Source organism: Mya arenaria, chromosome 13 (assembly GCF_026914265.1).
Source record: "Mya arenaria isolate MELC-2E11 chromosome 13, ASM2691426v1".
Taxonomy (NCBI): Eukaryota; Metazoa; Mollusca; class Bivalvia; order Myida; family Myidae; genus Mya; species Mya arenaria.
The window spans coordinates 26,707,696-26,722,042 of record NC_069134.1 but is presented as its reverse complement, the minus strand read 5'-3'; the positions used below and the strand labels follow the sequence as shown (position 1 = coordinate 26,722,042).

General features: G+C 35.3%; 1 protein-coding gene across 2 annotated transcripts; it reads right to left on the bottom strand.

Annotated features, from left to right (window-relative positions):
* Window positions 1–7,836: 7,836 nt before the first annotated feature.
* On the bottom strand, window positions 7,837–14,339 carry LOC128212939 (uncharacterized). Of its 2 annotated transcripts, none has more exons than XR_008257645.1 (3): window positions 9,402–9,525; window positions 8,973–9,160; window positions 7,837–7,987 (listed from the first exon to the last, which is right to left on the bottom strand). XR_008257645.1 is itself a non-coding variant. In XM_052918342.1 (3 exons), the coding sequence occupies exons 1-3, from the start codon at window positions 14,297–14,299 to the stop codon at window positions 7,959–7,961; spliced, it is 345 nt and encodes a 114-aa protein (XP_052774302.1). In that variant the 5' UTR covers window positions 14,300–14,339; the 3' UTR covers window positions 7,837–7,958. The 2 variants fall into 2 exon arrangements, 1 of the variants encoding a protein (XP_052774302.1); XM_052918342.1 differs by lacking the exon at window positions 9,402–9,525 and adding an exon at window positions 14,172–14,339.
* Between the last annotated feature and the right edge of the window lie 8 nt (window positions 14,340–14,347).

Below are 14,347 nucleotides of genomic sequence, written 5' to 3'. Positions count from 1 at the left end.
CAGGTAGTCATAGCTCGGGGACACATTCTAAAGCACTGTAGTTTATCAAATGACCATATATCTTTATACTGGTGATCATAGCTGGGGGACACATTCTAAAGCACTGTAGTTTATCAAATGACCATATATCTTTATACTGGTAGTAATAGCTCGGGGACACGTTCTAAAGCACTGTAGTTTATCAAATGACCATATATCTCTATACTGGTGATCATAGCTGGGGAACACGTTCTAAAGCACTGTAGTTTATCAAATGACCATATATCTTTATACTGGTAGTAATAGCTTTGGGACACGTTCTAAAGCACTGTAGTTTATCAAATGACCATATATCTCTATGCTGGTGGTCATAGCTGGGGGACACGTTCTAAAGCACTGTAGTTTATCAAATGACCATATATCTTTATACTGGTAGTCATAGCTGGGGGACACATCCTAAAGCACTGTAGTTTATCAAATGACCATATATCTCTATGCTGGTGGTCATAGCTGGGGGACACGTTCTAAAGCACTGTAGTTTATCAAATGACCATATATCTTTATGCTGGTGATCATAGCTGGGTTACACGTTCTAAAGCACTGTAGTTTATCAAATGACCATATATCTTTATGCTGGTGATCATAGCTGGGTTACACGTTCTAAAGCACTGTAGTTTATCAAATGACCATATATCTTTATACTGGTGGTCATAGCTGGGGGACACGTTCTAAAGCACTGTAGTTTATCAAATGACCATATATCTTTATACAGGTGATCATAGCTGGGGGACACGTTCTAAAGCACTGTAGTTTATCAAATGACCATATATCTTTATACAGGTAGTCATAGCTCGGGGACACATTCTAAAGCACTGTAGTTTATCAAATGACCATATATCTTTATACTGGTGATCATAGCTGGGGGACACGTTCTAAAGCACTGTAGTTTATCAAATGACCATATATCTCTATACAGGTGGTCATAGCTGGGGGACACGTTCTAAAGCACTGTAGTTTATCAAATGACCATATATCTTTATACTGGTAGTAATAGCTCGGGGACACGTTCTAAAGCACTGTAGTTTATCAAATGACCATATATCTCTATACTGGTGATCATAGCTGGGGAACACGTTCTAAAGCACTGTAGTGTATCAAATGACCATATATCTTTATACTGGTAGTAATAGCTTTGGGACACGTTCTAAAGCACTGTAGTTTATCAAATGACCATATATCTCTATGCTGGTGGTCATAGCTGGGGGACACGTTCTAAAGCACTGTAGTTTATCAAATGACCATATATCTTTATACTGGTAGTCATAGCTGGGGGACACGTAATTTGTTAAGTGTTAAATCATAAGGAAAGGAGTGTTAAAACAAAAATAGCAAAAGCTGGAACCCTTTAGCAAAATAATGTTGAAGACCACAATTTCAAACGTGTATTCAAAATTAATTACGGCTGATGTGTTGTTTGATTGGTTGATTGACAATGTATCATGTGATATAATGAATGTTTCCATAAGGGGCCAACATATCCACCATTTTTGTTAAAGTCCCGGTGGCTGTGTTGACTAGCCGGCTGTTTTTTTTTACTGTTCACTTTGGTTTTTCCTGGCGTGGGTTTGAACCCCACAAAAACCAAAATAAATTTTTATGCACTGGATTTTTTTCTGCATTATTCATAACATAAAAAAATGATAAAAATAGTTTTTTTCAGATGCATTACCGGGAAAACTAATATTTGGTCCAAAAACAAAAGCGAGTCACTTTTAAGTACTGCATTCAGTTTACTTGGTATATGCCTTCCAGATGCGTATCAGGCTTTACTGAATGTTACGCACGAAAGGGGGATGGTGTTGAAGGAGGAATATCCCTGTAGCTGTAGGGGGGCTCCCCAAGGAAAAAAAATGAAATATAGAACTAACATGTTGGGCACTGATGTGTATTTGGAGGGATTTATAGGTTCGGGGCCGCCGACCTTGTAGTAACCAAGTGATTGATTTAGGCTCAGTAAGCTATCCAACACAGAGAAAAAATGCTTACTATAGCTGATCTTCCCTTTATTCTGATATCAATATTTAGCTTAGCCCTTGAATTTGATGCCATTTTTTCCCATATTTATTTTTTCATTTTTCAAATTGATGTTACACACATGCGTAAGTGCATAATGCTGGCTACGCCCCAGCCTTCAATGCTTCATATGAGTAGTTATGGCGGTGACAGCTGATGTGAAGTTCTAAATCTTAAGCAATGCAGTTTATCAACTGATCACCTGGAATCATGACTTGAAATTGGATGTTCACCTGGATACACTTGAGGAGCAAAGAGGTCATGTTATGTTTGGAAAACTATGAAAAAAAAGTTGTTTGATTTGAAGTCTACAGATAAAACTCAGGATCTATACAAGTGTAAGAAATGTGGTTAGAATCAGTAAAGACTTAAAAGAAAGTCTTCACTGGATGTGTTAAGAAATAGGTAACTTTTGGTTTAATGAAGACATGGAATTAGAGAAAAAAGGTCACATTGGATTAAGAAAGTGATCTACAAGAATAGGTTTATGTGAAGAAAACTACTAGCTCAACAATTGGATTCACCTGAGGAGTTACAAGAACATTGGATTAAGAAGATATACAAAAATAGGTTGGATTATGTGAAGCAACTACTAGTTAAACAGATTTGGATTCACCTGAGGAATTACAAGAAACTATATGATAAAGGTCTTTTTTACTGTGCTTTGAAAAAAGTTCATCTGAAATGGGCCAAAGTTGAAGAAAAGATTGAAAAAATATGAAAGAATTGTGTGGATTTTAGATGACATGATTGAGTCTGTGACAAAAAACACTTCCATTGTTGGTAGTTTTCTATGCTTGGTGAAATTGAGAAATAATTTTTCATACAAGTATGGTTACTTATCTGCATGGAAAAATCAACATAAGCGGAACTTATGTGAACTGTGCCACAAATTAATTCTCCTGAAAGTACACAGTAACTATTATACACTTTCGTTTGCAAATCACCCTGGAATACATAGATCAAGGGTCTGAAGCATTGATTGATCTTGGCTTTTGTTCACGCTTAAACCACCAAGTGAATTTCCTTTCAAGTCTGACAGCTATGGCCTGTCATTTAACTTCATGCATCATTTTGCTAACATCATCTGCAATTTGACCTGTTGTTTAACTAATCACATAGAACTTTCTACCAAAAAAGTGGGCTCATTTCCACACAAACCATCCATGTTCAGTTTGCATTGATCTCCCCTTCACCAGGGCTTTAAAGTATGCTTGCAACAACTGCATGGTTACAAAGGGAAATCTTTAAAGAGTTGATCATGACTACCTGGGTTATCTTTTAAGAGTTGATCATTACCGTACTACCTGAGATATCTTTGAAGAGGGGATCATGAATATCTGGGATATTTTTTAAGAGTTGATCATGACTACCTGGGATATCTGTGAAGAGGGGATCATGACTACCTGGGATATCTTTTAGAGGTGATCATGAATATCTGGGATATCTTTTAATAGTTGATCATGACTACCTGGGATATCTTTGAAGAGGTGATCATGACTACCTGGGATATCTTTGAAGAGGTGATCATGAATATCTGGGATATTTTTAAAGAGTTGATCATGACTACCTAGGATATCTTTAAAGAGGTGATCATGAATACCTGAGATATTTTTGAAGAGGTGATGATCATGAATATCTGGGATATTTTTAAAGAGTTGATCATGACTACCTAGGATATCTTTAAAGAGGTGATCATGACTGCCTGGGATATCTTTGTGAAGAGGTGATCATGACTATCTGGGATAGATATCTTTGAAGAGGTGATCATGACTACCTGGGATAGATATCTTTGAAGAGGTGATCATGAATAACTGGGATATCTTTGAAGAGGTGATCATGAATAACTGGGATATCTTTGAAGAGGTGATCATGAATACCTGGGATATCTTTTAAGAGGTGACCATGCATACCTGGGATAACTTGAAAGAGTTTATCGTGACTACCTTTACCTGGGATATCTTTGAAGAGTTCATCATGACTACCTGAAGGTGGTATAAATTAACCATCTGCTTTTTGCAAAATGGAAAAATGATTTTAATCATGCCTTAATACATGTAACAGATACTTTTTCAAGCTTCCTGTTGACCTTATAAGGATTATAGTAATCACTTCATACAAGAAATCAACATTTTTAAATACTTTATTTGAAATCATAGTATGAAAATAAAATAAATCCATTCAAACAAGTGCTGACACAGCAATTTGACAAATGTTCAGGACAGGGTTTACTTTACACAGAAAGCCAATTGTTCAATGTTCTGTTTGCAAACATAAAAGCCCATATTAGGGAGAAACATTTACAGATGTGCATCATGATGAACCCACTGGTTCAATGAAATTTTAAAAGTTTGAAGGCAAAAGCTGTTACATTTGAGATGAACAGTTACCTTAAATGGAGCTTTAAGCAAAAATCTTAGCAATACACAATCTAATATAAAAGTAAGGTAAAAAAAGTTCTTAGTTTCAGCTAACTTCTAAAATAAATAGGGTTGATCAGTATGCTTTTTTTCTAAAAAAACAAGAGGCCCATGAGTGCCTATGCTCTAGTGGCATGGCTCATGTGGTTATTTTTGATCCAGAGCATGTATGTATGAGTAATAGCCAACAAACATATTGTTCACGTTTTGTGTTTGAGTTAGCTTAAAACGTTGCACATTTAACATCTGAGAACAGAAAGTGTTGTAAGCAGATTAGTTGCATGAACTACTAGTATTCTAATATGTGCCAAGTAAAGGTCATCTGAGGAGAATAAAATTTGCTACAAAACTGTACTATTGGTCAAATTTTCATTTTTGTAGCTTTAAAAGGACAAAATGGATGGTGGCCCGGCCCAGGGCACATAATTTCAACTGTTTTGCTAGACGGTCTACATATAATGCTCCACAACAAATATCAAAGATATGAGCCTTGTGGTTTGAAACAAGAAGATTTTGAAAATATTTCTTAAAAAACTTGTGACCCCTGGGGGCAGTGCCAGTTTTGACCCTAGGGGCATAATTTGAACAACCATGGTAGCAGACCAATAAAATAATCCTTATTCAAAATAACAAGGGTCTGCATAGTTGTTTCAGACATAAAGATTTTCAAACATTTCCCAATTTAGTATACCAAACCGGTGAACCCAGTGGCGTGGCCAATCATGACCCCAGGGGCCTAATTTGAACAATTTTTCACATGAATTTGTGACTTTACATGTAAACTTGTCTAAAAATAGACTTCGCTCATGTAGACTTGGCTAAAAATAGCATTTTTTTTTACTTTTGAGGCCCATAATCTAGGTATGCATGGGCAGATCTGGTTTTCGAAAGGAACCAAGCTCTAATTGATATCTTAATACTGTTCAAGTTTCATCTATATACAATTAAAACTGAAGACTGTACCATGTTCACAAGCAATTGTTTACAGTCGCACAGACATTCAAGGCCTATAATCTAGGCATGCATGGGCAGATCTGACTGGTTTTCGAAAGGAACCGAGCTCTATTGGATATCTAAATACTGTTTTATTGAGATACAATCATAACTAAAGACTGTATGGTGTTCACAAGCAATTGTTTACAGGCGCTAGGAAGCACATACTACGTACACATTACCATCACATCAGATATTCTGATCTTTGGCCAGTAAAGCTAAAATTAAAACCGTGATAATGTACCAAAACTACCTATATCAGGGTATATCACTATTGTATTCTTTTTAGGATATACAAGAGCTGTCATGGGGCAGTGCCCTCAACTATATGCTGCTTTGTCTTAGAAATGAATACAATAATGATAAAGGTAATATGCAATAAAGAGACAAAATAAAAATTAAGAATGAAATGCTGCAATGCAAAAAAAACAACAAGTTTTCAATGATTGACAGACAAACCTAATTAAGTAAGCCTTTGTTGTGCGATTAAGTTTCAATATTTTTTTGTTTTAGTGACCTTGATCCTATGGGCCCCGAAAGCAATTCTATAATACTTTGTATACTAAGTTTGTAGATGTATTTGATGCTGCCCTCCTCCTGGCCTGCCAACACAATGACACAGTCATGTCATTTTTATAACCAGGTTTCACTTTACAGGTTAACAAGAGCTGTCGTAAAACAGTGCGCTCTACTACGCCTCTTGGAATTGGACGTAAATACAATAATAGTGTGATGTGCCTGTAAAAAGCAATAAAACAATTAAATAAAAAAAGTGAATAAGAATCACAATGTGACAAAACAAGGTTTGATTTGGTTAAGATTATAAAAATGTGCCTGTCAAAATAAAAAAAATAACAAGACGCCAACGCGGCAAAGCTTGATTTTCTATTTGACAATGCAATTTTGCAAACCTAGGATTTGAGCTAATGACCTAGTATTTTTAACCAAAAAGACCCATATTTATATTTATCGGAGATATCATTCATACAAATAACCTGATCAACAGAAACTATTCCATTTGTGTGAGGAAAAACGAACATTTTATAAATACATCAGCTTTTCCAAAAAGATCTGTCCCAGAGACCTAGTTTTTGACCTTAGATGACACACTTTATCATCTAAGATTTCATGTACACAAATATTTTTAAAGTTAATTAAAATTTAAATTTTTGAAAAATATGGTTAGATCTGAAATTCATGATTGGGATGTGTGTTTATAAAATAACAATTGAATTTAGTTATTAACTGATATGGATAGCTTTGGTAAGCATGGATTTTTTTTATGACATCAGGAAAGTATTTCCTAAGATTTGACCTAGTGACCTAGTTTTTGATCTGAGGTGACCTATATTCACAAATGATTAAGACAACATGTAGACAAATATTCTGACCAAGTTTAAAAAAGATTTGACTAAAATTAATGAATTTTTATGACTGTGGTATTCTTTCTTCTAAAATTTGACCTTGTGACCTAGGTTTTGACCGGGGATGACCCATATTATAGAACTTTTAAGATATTATGCAGACAAATATTCTGACCAAGTTTCATAAAGATTTGACAAAAATTGTTCAATTTATGATGTGGAATGATTTTCCTAAGATTTGACCTAGTGACCTAGAATTTGACCCGGGATGACCCATATTAAAAAACTTTCAAGATAGTATGCAGACAAATATTCTGACCAAGTTTCATAAAGATATGAAAAAAAATGTTGAATTTATGACATGGAAATATTTTCTCTAAGATGTGACCTAGTGACCTAGAATTTGACCAGGGATGACCCGTATTCATACATCTTCAAGATAACATGCCGACAAATAGTCTGACCAAGTTTGATTACCATTGGATAAAAACTCTTGATTTTATTACATAAAATGAAAACTTTAACGCAGAATTGTTAATGATAGTATAGCCCACCTATTCTTCGAATAGTCGAGCTAAAAATGAACAAATAATAATTTGCAATGCTAATAAGCTCTTGCTCAATTTCATCATGTCCCTTTCACATATGAGTTGGACTGATATATCAATCACTAAATATTAATGGTCCTAGGTCAAAGAATTCAAGGGTCATTGTGCAGAATAACCACTGTTAGCCATTACCTTCACCTTCGACCAAAAAACTCCGAAAACAATACTTGTCATGTTCTGGTCAAATATAACCTACCATTAATGTTTCATGGATTGAAGTCAACCTACAAAATGTATTTTCAAATTATTCAAAAATATAAATGTGTCTGTTTGAAATATAAATGTGTCTGTTTGAAAACATACGCTAAAACATATGCCCATTTGTTTTTACAATAGTGGCATAATACATATAAAATACAATAAATCAATGACACAATGCAGAACAAAAGAGTTCTTTTATATCACAGATTCTCTGCAAGCCAAGGTAGAGTAATTCCATCCAAAGAGCATGCAAACTGACAACAGCCTGTTGAAGAGATTTTCCTGAGGAACAATCCTGGGTATTCATTCCCTTCCTTCTGTCAGAGTAGAGACGTTTCAAACTGACAGCCTGCAATTTTAATGTACATATTTGAAAACTGTTTATATTCACAGTGACTTTTTATAAAAAAAAATACATAAAGTGATGTTACATAAAATGTTGCCCATATACAATAAAATGATTAAACAGACTATCATAAACAATAAGTCTACAAGTACGGTATAAGGCCTTAAAGGGACTGTACACCAGACTGGCACTAAAAAAGTTTTTTTTCTGTAACATATCTCAGGACAATTATTTAATAGAATGTGTTACGCTTTTATGTCATAATTGTAAAAAAAGTACAAACATGTAAAAAAAAATGTGTCACCAAAATTGAAGTCCAGTGTTGTATCAACTGTACTACGAAGGCTTACTTTTTACATAAAGTGATGTTACATAAAATGTTGCCCATATACAATAAAATGATTAAACAGACTATCATAAACAATAAGTCTACAAGTACGGTATAAGGCCTTAAAGGGACTGTACACCAGATTGGAACTAAAAAAGTTTTTTTTCTGTAACATATCTCAGGACAATTATTTAATAGAATGTGTTACGCTTTTATGTCATAATTGTAAAAAAAGTACAAACATGTAAAAAAAAATGTGTCACCGAAATTGAAGTCCAGTGTTGTATCAACTGTGCTACGAAGGCTTACTTCAATCAAGTGGTATATTAAAGCTATACACCTAACTTGGTTATATCATGTGATAACATCGACTAGCCAATCACGCATAAGAAATTAATTCTACTAGGTAGACATACCCAGTAATCTTTTTGAATGGAAAAATATGAAATAACTGCTAAACTTAATAAACTTGCAATTTGATCATCTGGTGCACACTGTTGCTTTAACAGCAATTAAAAAAACAACACATTCATGAAACAAATTATATAATTTACTTTGCCTGTATATAATTATTTAAAACTATATTTATTTATTTTTAATTATTTTTCGTTTTAAATACAGAAATGCTTATGCTGAGGACTTGGAAAGTTCTATTCTTACACATGGAAGTGGTGCAGAATGTATCCATTAATAGCCACGGCCGCAGATGTAATTCTGTAGATGTTTTCATGGCTGCTACTGATATCATGGACTCAACGGCATGGTCAACTGTTGGTCCAGGCAGCGATATATCTGCCATCTCTGTGGAAGGCTCTGGATGAAGGGCGGCAAAGGTCCATAACCAACTCCTAATAGCAAAATGAATTATTATTCAGAGTATGAGATGCACTATTTATTGAACATGTAAATGTACATGGGTATATCATTTTTGTTCTCACTCATCAACTCAATACTCTTTAAATCGTTGTTTATATTTCAATCCTGTACTTGTGTATAGACCTGTACTTGTTCATAGACATTTCCTTTAGGCCTGGCGGAAACAATAAATGTCTTATCATACAAAATTACAAACACAAAGCACAGTCTTACCAGTTGGCGTTTCAACACAGTTTGTTCTTCAACATTCCAGAAGCAAGCACGTGTAGACAGACACCAAGCACACACTTTAGGGTGATAGTGGTGGTGGTCATTTTGTGCTATTGTGCATCTAATAGCTTGTGCTACAGGTCTTTTTAGGCCAAATCTAAAAAAAATGAACATCTGTCAATTGACCTACAGTGCATGAGAAAGTCACCTTTATAGAGTTATATGGTAAGAGAATTTAATAAAAAAACAGAGCTTTTAAGGTAAAGTCCAGTCAAAATCTCTAATATAAATGTGTATGGTCAGTGGAATAAGAACACAGCTGAAGACAATATACTTCCTGCCATATAAACCAGTGTAAGGTATAGATATGTACCGGAGTATATACAGTCATCTGTTAAACTACAGTGCTTTAGAACGTGTCCCAAAGCTATATGATAACTAGTATAGAGATATATGGTCATTTGATAAACTACAGTGCTTTAGAACGTGTCCCAAAGCTATGATAACTAGTATAGAGATATATGGTCATTTGATAAACTACAGTGCTTTAGAACGTGTCCCCCAGCTATGACTACCTGTATAAAGATATATGGTCATTTGACAAACTACAGTGCTTTAGAACGTGTCCCCCAGCTATGACTACCTGTATAAAGATATATGGTGATTTGATAAACTACAGTGCTTTAGAACGTGTCCCCCAGCTATGACTACCAGTATAAAGATATATGGTCATTTGATAAACTACAGTGCTTTAGAACGTGTCCCACAGCTATGACTACCTGTATAAAGATATATGGTCATTTGATAAACTACAGTGCTTTAGAACGTGTCCCCCAGCTATGACTACCAGTATAAAGATATATGGTGATTTGATAAACTACAGTGCTTTAGAATGTGTCTCCCAGCTATGACTACCTGTATAAAGATATATGGTGATTTGATAAACTACAGTGCTTTAGAACGTGTCCCCCAGCTATGACTACCTGTATAAAGATATATGGTCATTTGATAAACTACAGTGCTTTAGAACATGTTCTCCAGCTATGACTACCAGTATAAAGATATATGGTCATTTGATAAACTACAGTGCTTTAGAACGTGTCTCCCAGCTATGACTACCAGTATAAAGATATATGGTCATTTGATAAACTACAGTGCTTTAGAACGTGTCCCAAAGCTATGACTACCAGTATAACGATATATGGTCATTTGATAAACTACAGTGCTTTAGAACGTGTCCCCCAGCTATGACTACCAGTATAAAGATATATGGTCATTTGATAAACTACAGTGCTTTAGAACGTGTCCCAAAGCTATGACTACCAGTATAAAGATATATGGTCATTTGATAAACTACAGTGCTTTAGAACGTGTCCCCCAGCTATGACCACCAGCATAGAGATATATGGTCATTTGATAAACTACAGTGCTTTAGAACGTGTCCCCCAGCTATGACTACCAGTATAACGATATATGGTGATTTGATAAACTACAGTGCTTTAGAACGTGTCCCCCAGCTATGACTACCAGTATAAAGATATATGGTGATTTGATAAACTACAGTGCTTTAGAACGTGTCCCCCAGCTATGACTACCTGTATAAAGATATATGGTCATTTGATAAACTACAGTGCTTTAGAACGTGTCCCAAAGCTATGACTACCAGTATAAAGATATATGGTCACTTGATAAACTACAGTGCTTTAGAATGTGTCCCCCAGCTATGACTACCCGTATAAAGATATATGGTCATTTGATAAACTACAGTGCTTTAGAACGTGTCCTCCAGCTATGTCTACCCGTATAAAGATATATGGTGATTTGATAAACTACAGTGCTTTAGAACGTGTTCCCCAGCTATGACTACCCGTATAAAGATATATGGTCATTTGATAAACTACAGTGCTTTAGAACGTGTCCTCCAGCTATGTCTACCCGTATAAAGATATATGGTCATTTGATAAACTACAGTGCTTTAGAACGTGTCCCAAAGCTTTTACTACCAGTATAAAGATATATGGTCATTTGATAAACTACAGTGCTTTAGAACGTGTTCCCGAGCTATGACTACCAGTATAAAGATATATGGTCATTTGATAAACTACAGTGCTTTAGAACGTGTCCCCCAGCTATGACTACCTGTATAAAGATATATGGTCATTTGATAAACTACAGTGCTTTAGAACGTGTCCCCCAGCTATGACTACCAGTATAAAGATATATGGTCATTTGATAAACTACAGTGCTTTAGAACGTGTCCCCCAGCTATGACTACCAGTATAAAGATATATGGTGATTTGATAAACTACAGTGCTTTAGAATGTGTCTCCCAGCTATGACTACCTGTATAAAGATATATGGTGATTTGATAAACTACAGTGCTTTAGAACGTGTCCCCCAGCTATGACTACCTGTATAAAGATATATGGTCATTTGATAAACTACAGTGCTTTAGAACATGTTCTCCAGCTATGACTACCAGTATAAAGATATATGGTCATTTGATAAACTACAGTGCTTTAGAACGTGTCTCCCAGCTATGACTACCAGTATAAAGATATATGGTCATTTGATAAACTACAGTGCTTTAGAACGTGTCCCAAAGCTATGACTACCAGTATAACGATATATGGTCATTTGATAAACTACAGTGCTTTAGAACGTGTCCCCCAGCTATGACTACCAGTATAAAGATATATGGTCATTTGATAAACTACAGTGCTTTAGAACGTGTCCCAAAGCTATGACTACCAGTATAAAGATATATGGTCATTTGATAAACTACAGTGCTTTAGAACGTGTCCCCCAGCTATGACCACCAGCATAGAGATATATGGTCATTTGATAAACTACAGTGCTTTAGAACGTGTCCCCCAGCTATGACTACCAGTATAACGATATATGGTGATTTGATAAACTACAGTGCTTTAGAACGTGTCCCCCAGCTATGACTACCAGTATAAAGATATATGGTGATTTGATAAACTACAGTGCTTTAGAACGTGTCCCCCAGCTATGACTACCTGTATAAAGATATATGGTCATTTGATAAACTACAGTGCTTTAGAACGTGTCCCAAAGCTATGACTACCAGTATAAAGATATATGGTCACTTGATAAACTACAGTGCTTTAGAACGTGTCCCCCAGCTATGACTACCCGTATAAAGATATATGGTCATTTGATAAACTACAGTGCTTTAGAACGTGTCCTCCAGCTATGTCTACCCGTATAAAGATATATGGTGATTTGATAAACTACAGTGCTTTAGAACGTGTCCCAAAGCTTTTACTACCAGTATAAAGATATATGGTCATTTGATAAACTACAGTGCTTTAGAACGTGTTCCCGAGCTATGACTACCAGTATAAAGATATATGGTCATTTGATAAACTACAGTGCTTTAGAACGTGTCCCCCAGCTATGACTACCTGTATAAAGATATATGGTCATTTGATAAACTACAGTGCTTTAGAACGTGTCCCCCAGCTATGACTACCAGTATAAAGATATATGGTCATTTGATAAACTACAGTGCTTTAGAACGTGTCCCCGAGCTATGACTACCTGTATAAAGATATATGGTCATTTTATAAACTACAGTGCTTTAGAACGTGTCCCCCAGCTATGACTACCTGTTGAAAGATATATGGTCATTTGATAAACTACAGTGCTTTAGAACGTGTCCCAAAGCTATTACTACAGTCCTGTATAAAGATATATGGTAATTTGATAAACTACAGTGCTTTAGAACGTGTCCCCCAGCTATGACTACTAGTATAAAGATATATGGTCATTTGATAAACTACAGTGCTTTAGAACATGTCCCACAGCTATGAATACCTGTATAAAGATATATGGTCATTTGATAAACTACAGTGCTTTAGAACGTGTCCCCCAGCTATGACTACCAGTATAAAGATATATGGTCATTTGATAAACTACAGTGCTTTAGAACGTATCCCAAAGCTATTACTACCAGTATAAAGATATATGGTCATTTGATAATCTACAGTGCTTTAGAATGTGTCCCCCACCTATGATCACCAGTATAAAGATATATTGTCATTTGATAAACTACAGTGCTTTAGAACGTGTCCCAAAGCTATTACTACCAGTATAACGATATATGATCATTTGATAAACTACAGTGCTTTAGAACGTGTCCTCGAGCTATGACTTCCTATATAAAGATATATGGTCATTTGATAAACTACAGTGCTTTAGAATGTGTCCCAATACTATTACTACCAGTATAAAGATATATGGTCATTTGATAAACTACAGTGCTTTAGAACGTGTCCCCGAGCTATGACTACCTGTATAAAGATATATGGTCATTTGATAAACTACAGTGCTTTAGAACGTGTCCCCGAGCTATGACTACCTGTTAAAAGATATATGGTCATTTGATAAACTACAGTGCTTTAGAACGTGTCCCAAAGCTATTACCACCTGTGTAAAGATATATGGTGATTTGATAAACTACAGTGCTTTAGAACATGTCCCCCAGCTATGACTACCAGTATAAAGATATATGGTCATTTGATAAACTACAGTGCTGTAGAACATGAGGCCCAACTAGGACTACCATTATAAAGCCAATTGTCATTTGTTTAACTTGTTTAGGTTAGTTTAGGTTAAATGTCAATAAATTTTGTAAAGGTCAAAATTCAGCTCATTCCCACCAAATCACTGTGTGCTTTGCTGAAAAAAATGATTTGCAAGCATCAATAGTTAAATAATGCATAAAATTATGGAAATATTTAATACCGTCTTCCCAAAATTCTTCGTACTAGAGTCAGGCACAAATTATCTTGCATTTCCAGCTCCTGGATTTTCCTTAAAGCCTCTTCCAAGGTTTTACAAACCAGCAATTTTGTTCGCTGTGGTGTACTCATGTGTTTTACACAGATATCAATGACGTAATTGTGTAAACACGCACCTGC

Bases quoted from the DNA above. Each gene is read 5' to 3' on its own strand.
- LOC128212939 (XM_052918342.1), bottom strand. From the start codon at position 14,299: ATGAGTACACCACAGCGAACAAAATTGCTGGTTTGTAAAACCTTGGAA. The intron at 9,161-14,171 runs GTATTAAATATT...TTTTGCTATTAG, and splicing joins CGAAGAATTTTGGGAAGACG to GAGTTGGTTATGGACCTTTG. The intron at 7,988-8,972 runs GTAAGAATAGAA...TTAAAATTGCAG, and splicing joins ATTCTGCACCACTTCCATGT to GCTGTCAGTTTGAAACGTCT.